The sequence below is a fragment of the Sinohyriopsis cumingii genome, unplaced genomic scaffold (genome assembly GCF_028554795.1).
Source record: "Sinohyriopsis cumingii isolate HCF-2022 unplaced genomic scaffold, ASM2855479v2 utg000741l, whole genome shotgun sequence".
NCBI lineage: Eukaryota > Metazoa > Mollusca > Bivalvia > Unionida > Unionidae > Sinohyriopsis > Sinohyriopsis cumingii.
In genome coordinates, this window is record NW_028315927.1 from 1,723,768 (window position 1) to 1,743,577 (window position 19,810).

Here is a 19,810-nt window from a genome sequence, read left to right on the forward strand (position 1 = left end):
TTGTGATAATGGTGTAGAAGTCTCGAGTGTGCTAACGTGCCAAAGGTTTTCATCTATCACAGTGATATAATCGAAAACGTCCTTAAATGAATTCGCAAAAGTCCCAAATTGTAATTAAGTCCTAAATATCATAGAGAACTTTGTAATTCCAATGAATGATTTAAATAATAAATAATTTCCAATTAAAACTGAACACAGCAATAAACCTGATTTTACTTCAGATATTAAGATAGCAGTTGGTGATTCTGAAGTAAACACATCTATAGAATAAAAGAACCAGGACGAGGGCAATATTCCAATTCAATTCGTAAACAACCTGCATCTAGATCTTTCCTAATTTCCAAATAAAGACTGACCTTGAACTCAACATCTGTAAACTTGCTTACCTCCAAGTCATAATAGTTTTAATATATAATATAAAATCATAGACATTTGTGAACTGTGTAATATCTTGTTTGCCAAACAAAACCCCAAAACGATGTGAGTAGTCAGGTAGGCCTCTAGACTCAGTTGCTGACTAAGGTCAGCTACAGAATACAAATTAAACGTACATAACATATAATCATGTATAAAAGCAACACACAATCGAAAATAAATATGCATAACTATGTAACCAGATCCTCGAAACTGTTGGCATGGTGAAATATGAACTTAAATTTGGCGCACATTTATTAAAACGTCTATCCCGATGTATTGTACCAACATCTCGAAATTCTTTTTAATTCCGTTTTATCATCGATAGCTTTGTGTTATTGCGATACAAGATTCTGCGAGCACAGCTGTAAATCCATGGTACTGTGATTTTAAATCCACCCTTGCCATGTTTAAGAGGCGTATTTAAATGTGTACTAAGAACAATATCCGCGATAATTTATGAGAGTTACAGAGCGCTGCAGCAACGATATAAATCTAGTAATTGAATCAAATAATATTTGTAGAACATCTTTACCTAGTTTGTATGTGTTTGGAGTAATTGCCACGTGATTTTCTAATTCACACTGCGCTATCAAAACTTAAATTTAGGTACTCGTAATCGCTATAACTTTTCACGAGTGTAACAATTTCAGTTGCAACAGTTGATACAATACAATGATGACGGTTTGGTCATTCTTAAGAACACCTAATAATGCAAGTATGTCAACTTTTGTTGCACTTTTCGGTTTTCGTGTCGTACGCTACGTGCATATTGTTTCATTTATTGCACGGTTTTATTTCCATCAAAGCTAATTATATTAGTTTACACCGATCACTCTTTTAAGAAATGGTAGAGCACCTGCTCCAACACTATACGCGAGCAAATGAGGCTTGTGATGTATGTAATGGCATGTTATGCAGCGTCATTTTTATTTTCCAGGACATTCAAATTTGCAGTTATTACATCTTACTGCAATTGAAATATTACTATATGCGAAGGTGTATCTAATTACGCAAAAATAGTGCAAACTTTTCAGATTGCCACATTTTTATCGTGATATAGGCTTCCAGTTGTAATTTATACAAACAATGATATAGTACGTCAATAGTAATATTAATTTGTAAATCAGCCCTTTCTAAATGAATATGTTTTATTTACTTTGGTTTCCTCATTATAACATTCCCTTGCAGCATTTGATTACATATCTTTGAGAAACGAGCCGGTCAAAATAAGCTCAAATTACCCATCACTAAGAATTAACCGAACTTGACGATGGTCAAATGTCAACGTGCGTATCTACCAATATTAAATAATTTGGACTTGATTAATGGTTATAGATGATAGCATCGTTGTCTAACACTTAAAACATTTAATTCTTTGATTCGCTGTGGTAAATTTGATTTACTGCTAAAATATTTAATTATCTCATCAAAGTATTCATTCTTTTCATATGTACTGAGTGATCTAGTCAACGTCAGAGATTTTATTTCTCCTTGAGCAACATCAAATAAACATTTAGATCTTCTTCTGCTATTAAGCTTGAATAAAGCTGAATTGCTGATGTTTTGAGGTAAATCATATAATACATTTTGGGTCTCCATTTAGAGCATTTGGTATGATTAATTTAACAAAAGATCGATGTAATCTTTTCTTTAACGTTTGTTAGATACCAAAATAATATTGTGACCAGATATCTCCATAACCACTTTCAAAATGCTATGCGCATCGATCTGTGAATTTTTCCCCATTGATATGAACAACGTCTACTCTACATTCGCTGCTATATTTAGCATTTAACATCCGTACAAAATAGTCATGCTAGCGGAACGTATTCTCTGCAATGGAACAGTGTAATGGAAATGAATAACATTGTGTCTATGTCAGGACAGTATCAAAAGCAGTGTGGTTGCAATCAGTGATACAGATATGTCTGAAAACTGTACCATGTGCATCATTGTCCTAATAAACAATCTTATAAACCATAGAAGTGTCATAACAGGCGTTTTGCTGGATACTAATCAAGGTCACTACTACTAGCCCATGACTCTGTTCAATTGTTTTGTAATTTCCAAGTTTCACTGATTATAATCAATGCGTTTGTCATGTGTATGTGGCATTTTACCAATGAACAAGCAAATTATGAGATTTTGAAGGGCTCGACCTATTAATAGATGGTAGATATATATGCATATCTACCGTGCGTGTTCGTCGGTGTATTGATATACATTGATTTATAAAGCATGAGACCATGCAAGTAATTAAAGCTTGCATAATTTGATACTAACTGAAGGCAAGTAATTCTAAATAGCATTCCATCCGATTTATGAATTTGAAACTGTAAAGCTTTAAAATTAAAATAATAATTCCAAGATACTTCTGTTACTGTGACATTGGGAAGACGAAACGATGATGACACTGCCCAAGCTTCAACATATTCAGCCATAGCGCATTTGACATAATCTCCGTCGGGATCTGAAGTCGGTATTCGGATGTAGTTATCTTGTCCGAGAGGAAGCCTAGATTGGAATAACAATTGTCATTTTTAGCTGAAAAATCATCATGAGCTTAAAAGTGATATTTAGACAGACATTATCAGATGCTTTCATTTAGCTGAGATAGTGTCCTTCATAGACAATACTTAGAGTTATGGCAAAAGTTTGTTGAAGACCATATTTTATTTTATCTATCTCGAACCGATGTATGCACCCCCATCGAAATTGATTTTTCAATTAATCTAAATACATAATTTAATTTATTTGAATACAAAATATAATAGGACATGCATACATACATACATGCGTGCGTGCGTGCGTGCGTGCGTACATACGCACGTACTTACATACATACATACATACATACATACATACATACATATGTACACATTTGATTGCAAAGAGCTTTTACCGCGTATATATATATATATATATATATATATATATATATATATATATATATATATATATATATATATATATATATACCAGCAATTGTAATGACTTCTATTATACAGGTGGCAGTCTCTCTTTAATTATATACAGGAGTATTTACACAGTTATAAACATTAGTGCGCTGTGTCAGAAAGTATTTCATTGGTGAACACTACGTCAGTGTTATCCTCTCAGCGTATTCCATATGCATCACTGCACACTTTCTCAGCTTGATTGTCCTAATATTACCGTCATTCAGTTTTCACTCTTTGGTATGTGGTTCATACTTTGTTCATACACCGGGAAAAAAACACTTCCAAATGCATTGCAGCATTAACACTGTTTTCCCGTCGGCGAATCTTAGACAATGGGATTCAGCCAAATAATAACTTGGCGCTAATTAGGGATATATGGAGAATTCGTGAAGTTTTCACGATTTTGAATTTATGACTACGTGCGCTCATTTTGGAGAAGATGAAAATACCGCTTAGAGGACAGGTGACGATCTCCTTCAAATATTTCTGGTCACTTTCTCAAATTTCATGAGTAGCTTTTTGGTGATTTCAACAAGAGTTTGGTTTTGATCAGATTTGAATACACATGGGACTCGTCTTGCACAAACCTTTCGAGGGTCAGATGATCATTTGGTATATTAAAAGCAGTTGAATAATTTATAGCCATTGTATTATATATATATATCTGTATATATATATATATATATATATATATATATATATATATATATATATATATATATATATATATATATATATATCTGTACATCTTCCAGTGTGTATGGAGCATCTTCATTAAGTGTCCGCTTCACACCAGTCCCTTATTTCCCACAAATCGCAGACGACAACACTCTTCCAGACTGTGAATTACCTTCAAGGGACTCACGAACATCTTTAAGACGATGAAATCAGCTCAACGTAATAGTATATGAATTAGAATTGCATACGTTATTCAAGGCCTTGCCATCAGTCAGAGAGTAACCTAGCCGTTATATAATGCCTTGATATCAGTTGGAGAACAGCTTCAATGACAGTGGCCTTTACAGTAGGATTACTGCATGAACAGAAATTAGTACGTCTGCAAGATTCTCACATCACTGTCATTTTGATGTGTTAGGAGCTGTGCCTGCAGCTGCCTGTTAATTTTTGAAACGTTATTTTATATATCCATCAGCATTGAAACTACTGAGCCGTTTGAAGAAATTAAAGAATCAGAATAAAATAGTCAGCACTGTTCAAATGCTCTTCGTAAGTATGACCCATATTGAAATCCAAACTGTTCTAAAAGTAACAATAATGTCTTTTCAGATCTTTATACGATACCTGTAGTTGTGCTTGCTAAAAGTGTCTTTTCGTATCTGTATACCATATCTGTAGTAGGGCTTGCTTGCTAAAAGTGTCTTTTGAGATATTTATACCATAACTGTAGTAAGGCTTGCTATAAGTGTCTTTTCAGATCTGTATGCCATATATGTATGGCTTGCTAAAAGTGTAGTTTGAGATCTTTATACCATACCTGTAATAGGACTCGCTAAAAGTGTCTTTTAAGATCATAATACTGTACTGTAATAGGGCTTCCAAAAAGTGTCCTACCATACCTGTAGTAGGGTTTGCTAAAACTGTCCTTCAATATCTTTATACCATACCTGTAGTAGGGTTTGCTAAAAGAGTCCTTTGCGATCCATGTACCATACCTTTAGTAGGGCATGCTAAAAGTGTCCTTTGAGATCTTGATACTATACCTGTAGTAGGGTTTACTAAAACCCTTGGGACTGTTATTCGGTTTTCCTGTATCGTTTCGTGGGTCCGGAAAAGCCTTCGCTTGTAAATGCCATCCAAAGTTTGCTTCTAAATGCCTCCACGCAGAACCGTGAAAACTACGTATATATATATATATATATATATATATATATATATATATATATATATATATATATATATATATGTGTGTGTGTGATTTATTTCCCAAAACCAAAAGTTAGTTTTACAAGTTTTACTTTGCATTCTAGGGAAAAGTTTATTTGTTGAATTTTACACAGATTATTAATTTTGACTATATTGTATTATTTATGTTAAAAGCATAGAGTATATTATATATATATATATATATATATATATATATATATATATATATATATATATATATATATATAACCGACGAAAGGTATCAGCCGAAAAATCAGATAAGTAGTGTATCAAAACAGTTGCGTCAATCACATAATTCTAGATAGCATTAATTATAAGTATCACAGTTAGATAGCATTAATTATAAGTATCACAGTTAGATAGCATTAATTATAAGTATCACAGTTAGATAGCATTAATTATAAGTATCACAGTTAGATAGCATTAATTATAAGTATCACAGTTAGATAGCATTAATTATAAGTATCACAGTTAAGAAAGTGACATGGGAATTGAGGTTAAGCATACTAAAAGCAAAGTAGCAATCCCAACAAAAAAAGGATTGAAAATAGTTCGGAACTAGGTGGCCTGGAGCAATGTTCTTTAATGACGCCATTACGTTACTAAAGTGAACAAATTTTATGTTAGTTACCTACCAGCCTCATTTCTAATATAACTGTTTGAAGATTTGCTCCGTTAGAAGATCGTTTTTGGTGAAATACTAATTTTATCTGCAAAAATAACCCTAAAACCTCCCAATTATGTTTCCACTCTTGCCTTGGCGCCCAGTGGTAAATGAACCCTCCGACCCCCCACCCCACCCACATCCCTTCCGCTCAATCTCTCAAAACGTTTTGAAGCTTTAAAGACGGTAACTCGTAAATGTATTAAGGTTTCCTTGAATATTATACTTCAGTCGAGAAAAACTAAACTGAAATAATTTTAATATACATAATAGTGAATAACATCAATATTTGGTTACCAATGAAAACAGTCATTACAATTAATTGCTGAAACTTTTACAGAATAAAACTTGATTATATCATTGTTTTGTTCAATTTGCTAACAAGTATGCAAACAATATGTATCTATTTGCATTATGCAGACAAACAATTATTTGTGTTTAAGCATATTTGGTTACTTTATGTGCATTGATCGACTATCCCCGTTTTAGATATTGTTCATTTTCGTTTCTTAAATACTCTTAACATAATTTATTAGCATTAAATCAACTACTTGGGCCGACAGTGTGCATATAAAACTCATCTCCACACCCACCCCGTTGTTTAAATGCTGTAAGGTGTACATTGCACAGTTATTAGAGCCGAAATCAGTTTTGTTTTATAATCTGTAACTAACCAACTTAAATTTTCAAACAGTTGGAAACAAGTTTTATTATAAAGAACTTAGTATATGTCTAGAAATATCTCCAATACCTTTTCAAAATTTTAATGTTTTCCCTATTTAATCCTTCTCTTTAATCTATATCTACGTAGTGACATATCAATATACTAAAATATAAAATACAATTTTGCTATCATCGGACGCTAAATAACTTTGTACATGCATGTATGTTGATCATACCAGCACACCTGCAAATCGTTTTCTTACAATAATTTGTCCTGTCTAGTTCCAGTAATTAACTAATGACCAGACCGAAGTAAAGAGTTATTACAGTAAATGTGCATATAAAAAGAGATAAATATAATTAAAAAAATTATAGGAGAGAGATCAATATTAAAAAATTATAGGAGAGAGATAAATATAAAGAGTTTCTACAGGAGAGAGATGAATATCAAGAGTTATTATAGAAGTGAGATAAATATAAAGAGTTATTATAGGAGAGAGATAAATATAAAGAGTTATTATAGGAGAGAGATAAATATGAAGAGTTATTATATGAGAGAGATAAATATAAAGAATTTTTCTAAGAGAGAGAGACATAAATGTAAAGAATTTTTATCGGAGAGATATAAACATAGAGTTTTCACAGGAGAGAGAGGAATGTCAAATTATTATAGTAGATATATACATACAAAGAATTGTTATAAGAGAGAGAGAGATAAAGATAAATATAAAGAGTTATTATAGGAGAGGGATGAAACGAAAATTACAAAACTTCTTGGCTAGTAGTTTCTCCAAACTTTGAAATATCAATGTTGATAAAGCAACTCTGGCTGTGCTTTAGTAGAAACTGAGTTAAGGGCTGTCCAAGTTATTTTAAATCAAATGATATCAGAGTTTTCGTCTGCTGTAAAGATCATACGAAAGTCATCACATGTCAAGACTGAAAGTTAGCCCTTGTGAAATTATACTATTTTAAGTAGATAACATGTTACCTTGATTTTCATTATATGCCATAATAAAGTCATGATCTCCAAGTAAACATTGTCAAGCTATTTAAAGTTAAATGTAACCTTTTTGAGGAAATCGAATGAAAAAATCTGAAAGCGCATTATAGATTCGAAAATATTCAAAGATTAGAACAATAAGATAATGCAATGTTAGTGTTACATGCCCTTTTGTTAATCGCGTCTTTATTTTGTATTCGCTTTTCTTCAACGGGTGAAGTATATTGAACTAGTATCATTAGCTTTGTCGATGAATGAGACTCAAAGCAATCGGGTTTAATATTTGGCTTTGAATCTTTTAACCCTACCATGACACAATACCCAGTAAAAGTCAAACTTGCTACGCTTCTTACATGATATCCATGTAGCTTGCGTTTGTATTTACTGGAAAGCACACAGCCATCCGATCCTGCTCCCAAAGCGCTTTCTCGTTTACTGCTATCACATTTTCTTTCATCCCGTCATAAATATTCTGGCTAATATCGCTCTCTCGCGAAGATCTTTCGCCACTGAATTTGTATTCAACTGTCCAACTTCCAAAGTAACGATCGTTATTCTCTTTTAAAACGACTTCATTTCTGGTCAGTCTTGTGTCCGAATTTATGGATCCCCTAGAGCAGTGAATGCCGCATGGTCCCAACCCCAATACCCATCCACTTATCAAGTCCAGCTGGATCTTTGGATAAACAATAATGATAGCGGTATGAGCAGACAAGTGGACATAAAAACGGTATTCAATTTAATATGTCTGCTTTCGCTAGTCTTTAACATTTGTTTGTTGTTCTATATTAAGGTAGATGTGTTAGCATTGATGGAATTCGTTATGATTTTGTGAACAAATGACGCAGATATAATATTTGTCTGATGAGATGACCATGTTGACAAATATAATTAAGCAGAGATTGCAGAACATAATGATTTGTTGCATTAACTGCTGATTTAAACAATATTTGTTGAAATCTTACAGTTTTCTTTAATTGTCTCTATAAATGTTAGCATCTTGAAACTCAAACGCACGTGTTTATCATCGTGCGGTGTAGTTCAACATTTATTGATGATGGTACGCGGTCAGAACATGTTAATCAAGATGTCCATATCAGGTCAAATTAAAATGATGTGAGGACCGCAGTATTCTACACGACAATACTCTGCTTAGTATTAGCCTATCTGCTGCACTATAAACATTACTGTGCAAAATAACCACTACGTCGTGGGCGGAGCGACGTGCACGACAAGATTTTGGACGATATGCATTAAAATATGCAGAACATTGTCCAGTCTTTAAAAAAACTATGTCATGTTTCCAGCAAACAAAACACGCAGGTCAAAATAAAGCTCCAAATGTTTGGTTCTTTATTGTTCACCATATTAAAAAAAAAAAATTTCCACTCACTCATCATTGACTTATTAAAATGGCCGAACCAAATAAAAGCAGGAGACAACGGTCCTACTTCATTATGTTCAACTGTTTCCATCTTTGCAGTTAAATAATGTCAGCCATGTTGATAATTGCATGTGAAAACATTTTTATGTATTCTCTGAAAAACAATTGGTTGACAAAATTGCACATGAATGAGGTTGTGTGTTGATAATGAAGTCCACTCGTTTTTGGAATGAGAATGTAGAAGAAAAATATAATAACTTATTTAAATTACGATGAGATTGTGACACACGTTATCCTATTAAAATTACGATGACATTGTGACACACGTCACTTACATTATATAGTCCAACAGTTTTAAGAGCAGACGGTGTGTCTTTGAGAAAGAAATAGACAGGAGGGGGAAAACAAATGGTAAAAAGGGGATACAACCTCTAAACCATTCGTTCCATTTATGATGGTGAAACTCATTGAACCTCCCAGGAATTGCCCAGTCTCTGTAGTACTTCCCTCTTGTTCAAGGCAAAACATAATGACCAAGGACAGGAAAGCTTGAAGATGTCTCATCCTAGAAGAAAAGGGACAAATGGAGCAACAGCAGTATACTAATTATACTCAACGTGCACAGCTCCAAAATTATACTATATGCCAATTTATTTTAGATACCAGCCTAGTGCCACGCCCTTAAAAATATTTTTATAAGCAACTTGCTACTTTCTTTCATGACTTATTACCCAGCCGGAACCAAACTCAGTATGTTTCTTATGACCTATTACACAGTAAGAACCAAACTAAGTGCATTTTGTATGACTTATTACCCAGCGAGGGCCAAACTCGGTACGTTTCTGACATGGTGTATTGCCCAGTAAGTGCCAGACTAAGTACGTTGCTTACATAACTAAGTACTCAGTAAGACTCAATCTCAGTTCGTTAGTAATGTGTTAATCGATGATTGAGATGTGTAGTGTTCATGTAGGTTACCGCCTTCTTTACCAGATGACTTTATTATTTTTTACGCGATCGTCACACTCGACTGTATGCACTTTGAAACAATAAAATGGAATTAGAACAAAAGTGTGAAAATTTAAAGTAGTGATATTTGTATGAGAAAAAAGTATTCATTGTTTGGGAAATAAAGTTAATATTCCCTTTGATCTGGTAAACGAAATTGTCAAGAGCAATCAGTCTTTCCTTTAGAATTGATAGTGGTTATCCTGCATCTTTTCTGTGTGAGCAAACACTACCTCAAGAAAAAGATTACCGATCGTCACTAAATAGTGAAATTTTTTGTGGCAGATAGTCTAAGAATATTTTATCCTAGCAGAGATTATTTTATATTAACATATCTCATTCTGGGATTAATATAACAGATCAGTGAAGAGTGTGTAACGGTGCAGAAACGATTAACACACTGTGTCGCTTACATACATGAAAAATGAATATAGTAGCAGTAGCGAAGATCACAAAGGGTTTAGTATAATAATCAAAAGACTGATGGCACTATAACGTACGCACAAAAAAAATGAATTGTCATGATAAAGAAAACTGGGAAATAGCACAACATCCTAAGAAATGGCGACGGAGTAATTTCGATGCAAAGATTATAAATACTTAGAGTCAATACCCGATGATGATATACGAATTGTTAGCAGGTTACCAGTCTGGAAACAAATACTTTAATATATCTGAAATTCATGTATGTGAGTGCATTGTGTTGCATTCTCGAGACTGTACATTTACATTGATTTCAACAAATATCTGTGCTAATAAAATTTCATTTGCACAGGAAGGTCGTGTTTGAAACTACTCAGTAAACGATCTTACTTGCTAGACCCTAACTTGCCTTGTGACAGATACATTAATAATTACTGAATGACATCACATAAGCTACCAGCCAATAAAGAAGAATGTGGAATGTTCAGTGGAATTAGGAAGCAATTGATATAAGTATATGACTTGGAAAACTATGCAGCAAAACATGCGATTACGAATGTGTGGTAAGCAGGGTGATTGACTGGTTTAAAACAAACATTTTATAAACGATTGGGGGTCAGGAAATATACAACATATACTACTAAGTTGCGGCTCTTGCGTGAATCGTGTAACAAACACTACTCCAAACTTGCACCGTCATTCCCTTATCTCGTCAAATCCCTGGGTCCTTTTCCTCTTGGATTTCGCATGAATAAATTTAACACAGATACAAGTGTTCATATTAATTTACACATACCAAGTGTGTAGACAGAATAAGACTTCGTACAGAAATATGAACTGGCAAAATATTTAACAAAATGTTAAAGTTATACAACCCGTGTAGAGCTTTTGTATCCCTGTTATATTTTAATATCCATTTTATCGTCAGTAACCAGTGCATGGGACTAAAGGAAATAAATGTTATGTACCAGGCTGTTTTTCTATGAAGATACCTGAGCGATTTTGAATCTATAGATCGTACCTAAAGTGCATACAATGTGCGAAATTAAGGCACGCGTTCTTCCACAATATCTACACTGTTCTCTATACTAAGCTCAAATTTGCAAATAGTTTTTACTTACATGCCACGTTTATCTCTAGCACCACGTAGAAGTCCTTGTTACAACTGACCGACAAAACTAATTACACGGCTCGGTATCTATCATATTGACCTGTTGTTCATCAAGATAAGCATAGACATTTTCGCCACTGCAAATTTCTGCTGCTTGTACAACATATTCTAAACCAATCCACTCAGTCATACCCCGATTCTCACCCCAACACCCTGACACTCACCTATAACATTAAACCCCTAACATGTATGACACATCTTCATAAGGTGATTGGATAAATGAAGTTTAGTCAGATTTTTCGAATGTCAGCATTATTGACTTCTTTTTTCAATGAACCTTCGACACCCCATCCACTTCGCAAAATTCAGCGGTACTGTTGCCAAGGGCAAGATACACATAAAATTTCGTAAAATTCCATCCAGCGGTTTTGGATGAGTTGTGATAACGTACAGTGTGAAGATGATATCACAATATATATCCTACAATTCATACAACAGAGTGGGGATCGTGAAACTGATGACAAAACAAAACTCGTTCACAATTTGACGTCATAGACCTGAGAAAAATATATGAGTTTGGTCTTCATTGTTTTAAAGGATTATTAATAATATCAGACCCATATCACTGAAACCACATATCAACATGGCATGCACTAAAGGTGCCCAAGACTTTGCGAGACTATCTTCTGAACTTTTGGGAGCCCTGGGAAGACAGCACATTGTGATATAGATAAAGGTATATCGACCTAATAACTGACACTATATTTCTTTATTATTTACTTTCATGCATTGGAAATAATACAACACGTTTATACATTTCCATATTCTCTTGATATTAATAAAGTTTTCTTTCTTGTCATTCGATACGCATACTATTTTAAATTAGACTATCATCGAATATGGATTATCATATACACGTTTATTATTCAAAAACAACACTTTTACAGCTCGTTGCATATCCTATCCATGCCACGTAGTTTTGCTCAGTGTATGAGCGTTTTCTTCAATACAATGTAGACACACTCATTTAAGTCTATTTCTGTCTATTTATTTACCTATTTAATTAACCATCCTGTCCCTATGGTTAAGTTAATTACAAATATGTCCCTATAGTTAAGTCGATTACAAATATGTTACTATGGATGAGTCGGTTACAAATATGTCTCTATGGTTAAATCGCTTAAAAGTATGCCCCTACGGCTACGTCGATTACAACTTTGTCCCTATGGTTAAGTAGGTTAAAAATATGTCCCTACGGCTAAGTCGATTACAAATATGTCCCTATCGTTGAGTCGGTTAAAAGTATGTCCCTATGGTTAAGTCGGTTAAAAGTATGTCCCTACGGCTAAGTCGATTACAAATCTGTTCCCATGATTAAATCGATTACAAATCTGTCCCATGGTTAAATCGATTCATTTATTCATAATGTTGTTCTGAAGCTTCGTCATGCTTTCTATACTGTGACAACGGTGTCAGATAAGTTTGTGATAGTCGATTCTTTTTAATGCTAAACGTTTGTGATAGTCGATTCTTTTTAATGCTAAACGTGTAGAAAATATTTACTGAAGGTATGCTTCTGGCAGTGTGGTAAATGATAATATTTCGATTTAGTTTCAGCCGTCGGCAACATTTCCGATATACAGTACTTTTCTGCACCTGTGTCATTCTTTAGTCTATTCCGGTTCTGCGACAAGATGGCAGTCGGTTTTAAAGTTATTTGAACTTTTAAGAGTTGAGATAAAGTTGGATTTAATTTGATTTTGTTTGAAAACGTACACGTCTTAGTATATATGGTAGGGTTTTGATTATAGGTTCGTCATACGTAGCGAGTCATTTATGGGTATTTTGTGTAGCGAAAACAGGTGTTTCTAAGGGTTGGTTGTGCTAATCTACCATCTTTTTAAAAATATTGTTCCACGTATATCTTCATAACCTGAAGTTATCTTCAATATTTACTACATAGTTTAACATCGTTGTTCGTTTGAATTTTTATTCATTTACAAAATGTACTTTATTGCAACAATGTATTGTTAATAAACTAGATGCGACACATTAACGACACAACTATATCCATCATTGTGTCATTCATTGTAAAAATGTTTGACGCGAATTCTTATAAATTAATTGGCTGCGTCTTGAAAACTGCTCATTAGATTCAAACAATATGTGACTTTATACTTCATTTCACTCAAGTATGGTATGTTATTTCAAGGCACAAATGAAAAAAAGAGCTCATTTTCCTTTAATCCAACAGGAGTTGGAGGCAAGACATGCATACGAAACTGTCGTTGCAAAGTGTAGTTTAGGCAATATATTGCATGTTCATCTCTCAGTATAATACCACAGTCAGTAAAATTTAGAGAGGATCAAGGCAAATATACAGTGCATGTATCTATCTTTTCAAATACCTTTCTGTTATTTGCCAAATATAAATTTTGACTGAACTTTCACAAAGTTAATACCAAAACCTGCTCTAATCTTATTTCATTTACAATCGATACAATTATCTTTTTAAGCCTTCAATCAGGTATTATTTCAAAACGTATATAATTTTTAATGTATTTCTTCAAAATCTAAATTCTATATCAATACTACCAAGGATAATACCAGAGATCTCAAAAAATCCCATATCAAAATGTAGAATGCATTATTTCCTCTCTAGATGTGTTGATTGGGTTTGTGGGTGTTCAAATGGAAAAAATGTTTTATAGAGAAGAACTAAAGGTGGCTGTATACACTGATCATGATGAATTTCTGACACGCTTGCCCTATTAAAAAAAAACACATCACAAGCACATCAAATGATGTATATTGCCTTCATTAATCAACCTTCACTTATCTCTGCAAGAATGAAAATATACATATTCGTGGTTATGCCGTTTCTGTAACATATTATTTTCTGTACACTTCCCACTGACCTGCTCATTTTAATTCAAATTACTGTAACCGGTCATTCTTGTGCATTGCACAATTTATGTCCGTTTCGGTTTTTCTACACTACATGCGATTTTGTCATCGCAGCTTTGTTTAATTACGTCAGGGACCTTTATATAAAAGGGAAATAAAAACTTCGTCCAATCTCATCTACATACTGCGAATGCAAATGTTGTCAATGCGAAAATGAACTTGTGGCAACTGTCAACATCCGGTCATTTTGACAACTGTTTTTTGGAGGGGTTGTTTGTTTTGGGTTTTTTTTGTATTGGTTTTTTTTATAGCAATTGACATATAAACAAAATAGAACGGCTTCTATTTTTTTTATTCTTTGCTGATGGATTTCGACTTAACAAAAAAAAAAAAAAAAAAAAAAACATCATTGTGTATTTTACTGTTTATGAGAGCATTATGACGTCAAGTGTTCAAGTCTATTGTATGCGTGTTTTTTCTTACAAGATATATGTTTTGATAAATTATATAGTTTTAATACGAGCTGCATTTTGCCAAAGGTATATACTTGTTTCAAAGGAAGGAAATAACCATCACGCATTTCTAATGTCACAATCTGTCATATGATACAGATATTGTTATCGATGAATTATTAAGAGAATAAGGCGAGGACGACTAATTTTTAAGTGACATGTCTGACAATGATGACTTCGAATGTTTGAGAAAACGACGGAATATAGAAAATGCTGGTGATACTAAAACACAAAACTTAAGGAAAGGTTATAAATTGACATAGAGCTATGGAAAATGTAGGTGATACTAGGACATACAACATTAGGAATGGTTATAAATGTAATTCTTGTAAAAACAAATGTGGGAGATATTTTAACACAGAACGTAAAGAAGGATTATCAATGCCAATACATGTATCAAAAATGTGGGTGATGTTTGAACATAAAACGTATGGAAGAGATATAAATGCTCTTAACGTGGGAAAATTCTGGAAACGATGTATCGGGTTTTTTATGACGCGTGTAAGCAACATGGGTTAAATGTAGGAGTAAATGATCAAAACTTATCAGAGAAAAGCGGTCCAAATCAGAACAAATATGGATTTAATTTTCACAGTTTTTTTGTGTTGTTTTTTCTTTCAGAAAGGACTTCTTTTCTTAAATATTAAAATTAGATTATCTATAAACAGAATTCTGCAACTTATTTATGAGGATAGTATTCGAGATTATTTTCTCAGCAGCATAAACATGCAAAGAAAATTAACTTCAGTCTGTTTAAATGAGAACGATAAGACAACTGTATTTAGGATGATATATTGTCAGACCGAAAAGATACCACATCGGAGGGATCGTGGTTTATTAGCCCAATGGTCGTATGGAGTTTTCACTTCTTTTTCAACATACTTTCTTATTTTATTATGCCGATGAAATGGGAGCCAAGTCTCCTTTCTAAGGACATGCAAAAGCACAACGACCCGGCCTATCCTCGCGTACAAATGAACTCTGAATCTTTTGATTACGAGTCATATATATATATATATATATATATATATATATATATATATATATATATATATATATATATATATATATATATATATATATATATATAAGGAATCATGACATGTAATGCTCTAAACGATTTGTTTCTATGTTATACCTAACTGCAGCTAAGATTATCCAACAGTGAGCTTAATTTCCTAACCACAACTAAAAAATTCCAGATACCTATGTAGAGAACCAGCCATTTCTAAAGCTCTTTTACTGTATCACACCTGCCTTTCAGAATCTCTTGCCGCCGCCGAGGATAAGTAATTCAAATTCCAGTGCGACATTTAAAATCTCATTAAAGAAAACCAGCTGGAATAATATATTAAAAGCATCCCAATACAGAATGTATTATTTTATGCAGATATAATCTGTGCATATTTTATTACATTTATACGTGACTTTTGACATGCTGAAATGTATGTTATGTTGTTCATTTATGTACCTGTTAACCACTATAGATACATATATCAATCCATTTTATATCTTCGTTAGTACGTTTACATACATACATACATACATACATACATACATACATACATACAATCTCATACATGCATACAAACACACATACATACATACATACACACACGCACGCACTCACGCACGCACATACACAGACAGACATACATACATACATACATACCACCATCATAGAAATAGTGCGGCAACTGTATTATACTTTCATGCAATAGGTAGGACTAACTGTTTAACTTGAGTTAATTTATTACCAATTTCATGAAATTAAACAAGGTCAACATGAGTATTAAGTGAAATGTCATGACTCTGTAAGAAATGTTTGATCTGATGCACTTTATAGTAGAATTAAAAATACAGGTTATCACTCATCCATTCCTCTAGCTAATTGTTTTTGTAAAGTAGATAATCAAGGTGGATCTCTTCTAACGGTTTATGTCCATTACAACCCTGACATACAAATGCTTTTACTTTTATCATATAATTGTAAAATACAAAACTTGTTGAAAGACCTGTATTCAGCTATAGTTGTCTTAATCAATATTAATTCTTCTTGTGTATTATAATTATTGCCAAACACTTTACAAGAGACTGAACCTGGTTTACTCTAATTCAATGCAAATTCAAAGCAAATGTTTGTTTGTTCAGCTCGTCTACAGTATATGATATATTCACAGGACGTGGTCCTTGAATGTTCTCAAACGGAAAGTTAGTTTGGTGATGTTCATATAGAAAACAAACTGTTTCTGGTGGTCTCGTGAACATGGTTTGTGCAGATTTTACAAGTCATGTCTTACTATAACTGTTAATGGTCAGCTGAGACCTTATCTCTGCACCAATCGTAAGAATTTGTATTAGACCACTGATACAATTAATGTCTTACCTCCACAGAACACGATACAGATGAATGTCCTAGCCATAATATTCTTGAATACATGTCATATGTCAGATGTAGTTCAATCGATTCTAACCAATCAAGCTGCTCTCATGGTCCTTACTGTTATCATCACGTTGCTAAACAGTACACATAGTCCTGCTAATCTGCACAGTTTTATGCATTACCTATGTATCATTCAACATGACGATAGAACGACTCACGTTACAAACTGGGTGGAGAAGTAGGAACCTTTATATAAATAAGTGAACATTAAAGAGAGTATATTCGGATTTGGAGTGCCATTATTGGTTGTTAATGAAAACTAAAATTATGTTACAAATAACAACAACAACAAACTAGCATCGAGGGCTTATCATTTTATACACTAAATTAGTCAATGTTTTTTGTGTTGTTTTTTAATACAATTTCAGGTTTAATACATGCAAACAGTAAAGGTTGCACTCGATTCGTTAGGTTCAGTACGGGTAACAAACATGCCGCAGCTCACATGGTTTTCTTCACACATAAATTTGCATCGAGGATAGATAAATCTTAGTTTGATTATGCACTTTAAGAAAGTTAAATTTACCTAATATATAATATTATGGTGTTCCACAAGTTCAGTTATCAAGCTGAATTAGTATGTTCAGTGAGTCATTTAAGTCTGCGCTAGCAGCAGGGAGGGCGAACAGCCTCTAAATGGGTCACCCGTATTTTCGCAAACTAAGCCTTCCTAGAGAATCGCGAAAAAAAAACACGCAAAAAGACCGCGATATCCAGCGTAAGACAACTCCGTCTTTGACAAATTGGCTTACCCGATTATCGCTGATAAGTTTTTTTCTTTGCGATACCCCGAAGGAAATACGCGATTGTGTCGGTGACAATTTGGAGGCGCGCCCTCCCTGCTGCTATTATCCAAAAATTGTATCAAGACCTACTCGATATCGTGTTCGAGGATCCTGTAAGTTTATCGTGATAAATCCGTGCAGGGTTAATTGGGCATGACTAAATAAATTTCTAAACTTATTTATATCCATATCGCCGCTACACCAAGTTTGGTGAATACTTCTTAATGTGTGTGTGTCGACTCCGTTAAACACAGCAAGAATATTACAATTATCCCTGATCACTTTAGGAATTTGTGTATACCGCTGGGTTACATAAATCACATCAGTGTTTTTGTGTCTGCCTCTGGAAAATATTCTGGCGGGATTGGACTGTTTGTCCAGCATGACAGCATCGTACACTACTAAATTATTAATAAACCCATCAAGATCATCAACACTCGGCGCTTCATCGATATCAGTTATAAACTCGATAACATCAACGCCGTTTTCATTTAACGATCTTGCGTTTTCATTAAAATCTTTTAACACTTCGTAACACCGCTGGTCATCTACAGACGGAGCTACCAAATGCAACTTATCCCACTTGAGCCATCTCATTATCAGGTTAAGAAGCAATTGTGTCTTACCCGATCCAGATGGTCCAATTATGATCATACGAACAGAATTTGGTAGCGCAGGATGATGCCTGACTGGTTCTTGTTTTCGTGTTGCAGAAAAATCAATTACATTCATGATATATATAAAAAGAATATGGATTTATATTGCGTGAAAAGCAGGGCGCGCACCCCAACAAGTGATCTAACAACTATTACAACAAAAAAAAAACAAATCAGAAGTTACGGGTAAGTATGAGCGATGCGGTATAAAAAAAATTAAATTTATCTCCGCGCAGTCAGGTGGCAAGCCAAAGCCAAAGCCAAAGTCAAAGCCAAAGTCAAGCAAAACAAACAAAGCAACACGGAGGTGATATTGCAGCAAAATTAACAAAATTACCTGAAACTCCGTGGGCCAAATACCCAGGAGTAAAACATCTTCCAGAATATAATTACTGTGGACCCGGAACCCGACTTGATATTAGACTTGACAACCAAGACCAACCAAAACCAGGTGAGTATCCGATAAACGCTATTGATAAAGCGTGTCATGCTCATGATGTAGCTTACCGAAGTAAGGCTCTGCAGCAGCGACATATCGCAGATGTGAATTAATTCACGCGCCAAATTCTATTACAAATAAATCTTTCAAAGAATCATTACCTAATTGGTTGGTTAGATCCGCAATGAAAGGTAAATTAGCGCTAGGTGCTGGTAATTAATTATAAATGCAATCGATTTATTTTTCCCCAAGAGGATACTGGAGGGGTAGCGCAGCAATTAGTAAACTCGCTGACGCATCAAAAGTTACACGTGTTACTGCTAAACAATGGTTATCCAAACAGGCAATATGGCACATTTATCTACCACCGCCTAAGCAAATTCACTTTGCACATTTTGATGTTAGTGTTCCTAATGAAGTTCATCAAGCTGATATATTATTTTTGCCACATGATACCGTTAAAATCCAAAGACGTCAGATAACATACAAGTATGTGCTAATTGTAGTTGATGTTGCAAGCAGATATAAAG

General features: G+C 33.9%; 1 protein-coding gene across 3 annotated transcripts in view; it reads right to left on the reverse strand.

The window, feature by feature from the left end:
* The window catches only part of LOC149773257 (uncharacterized), a 66,360-nt gene extending 54,735 nt beyond the window's left edge, over window positions 1–11,625 (reverse strand). For all 3 annotated transcript variants that reach the window (XM_089946548.1, XM_089946546.1, XM_089946547.1), the window contains exons 1-5: window positions 11,549–11,625; window positions 9,426–9,561; window positions 7,966–8,288; window positions 5,099–5,233; window positions 2,790–2,931 (exon numbers count right to left, since the gene is read on the reverse strand). In XM_089946548.1, the coding sequence (XP_089802674.1) occupies window positions 2,790–2,931; window positions 5,099–5,233; window positions 7,966–8,288; window positions 9,426–9,561; window positions 11,549–11,550 (738 nt within the window). In that variant the 5' untranslated portion in view covers window positions 11,551–11,625. The remainder of the gene's footprint in view (window positions 1–2,789; window positions 2,932–5,098; window positions 5,234–7,965; window positions 8,289–9,425; window positions 9,562–11,548) is intronic.
* Between the last annotated feature and the right edge of the window lie 8,185 nt (window positions 11,626–19,810).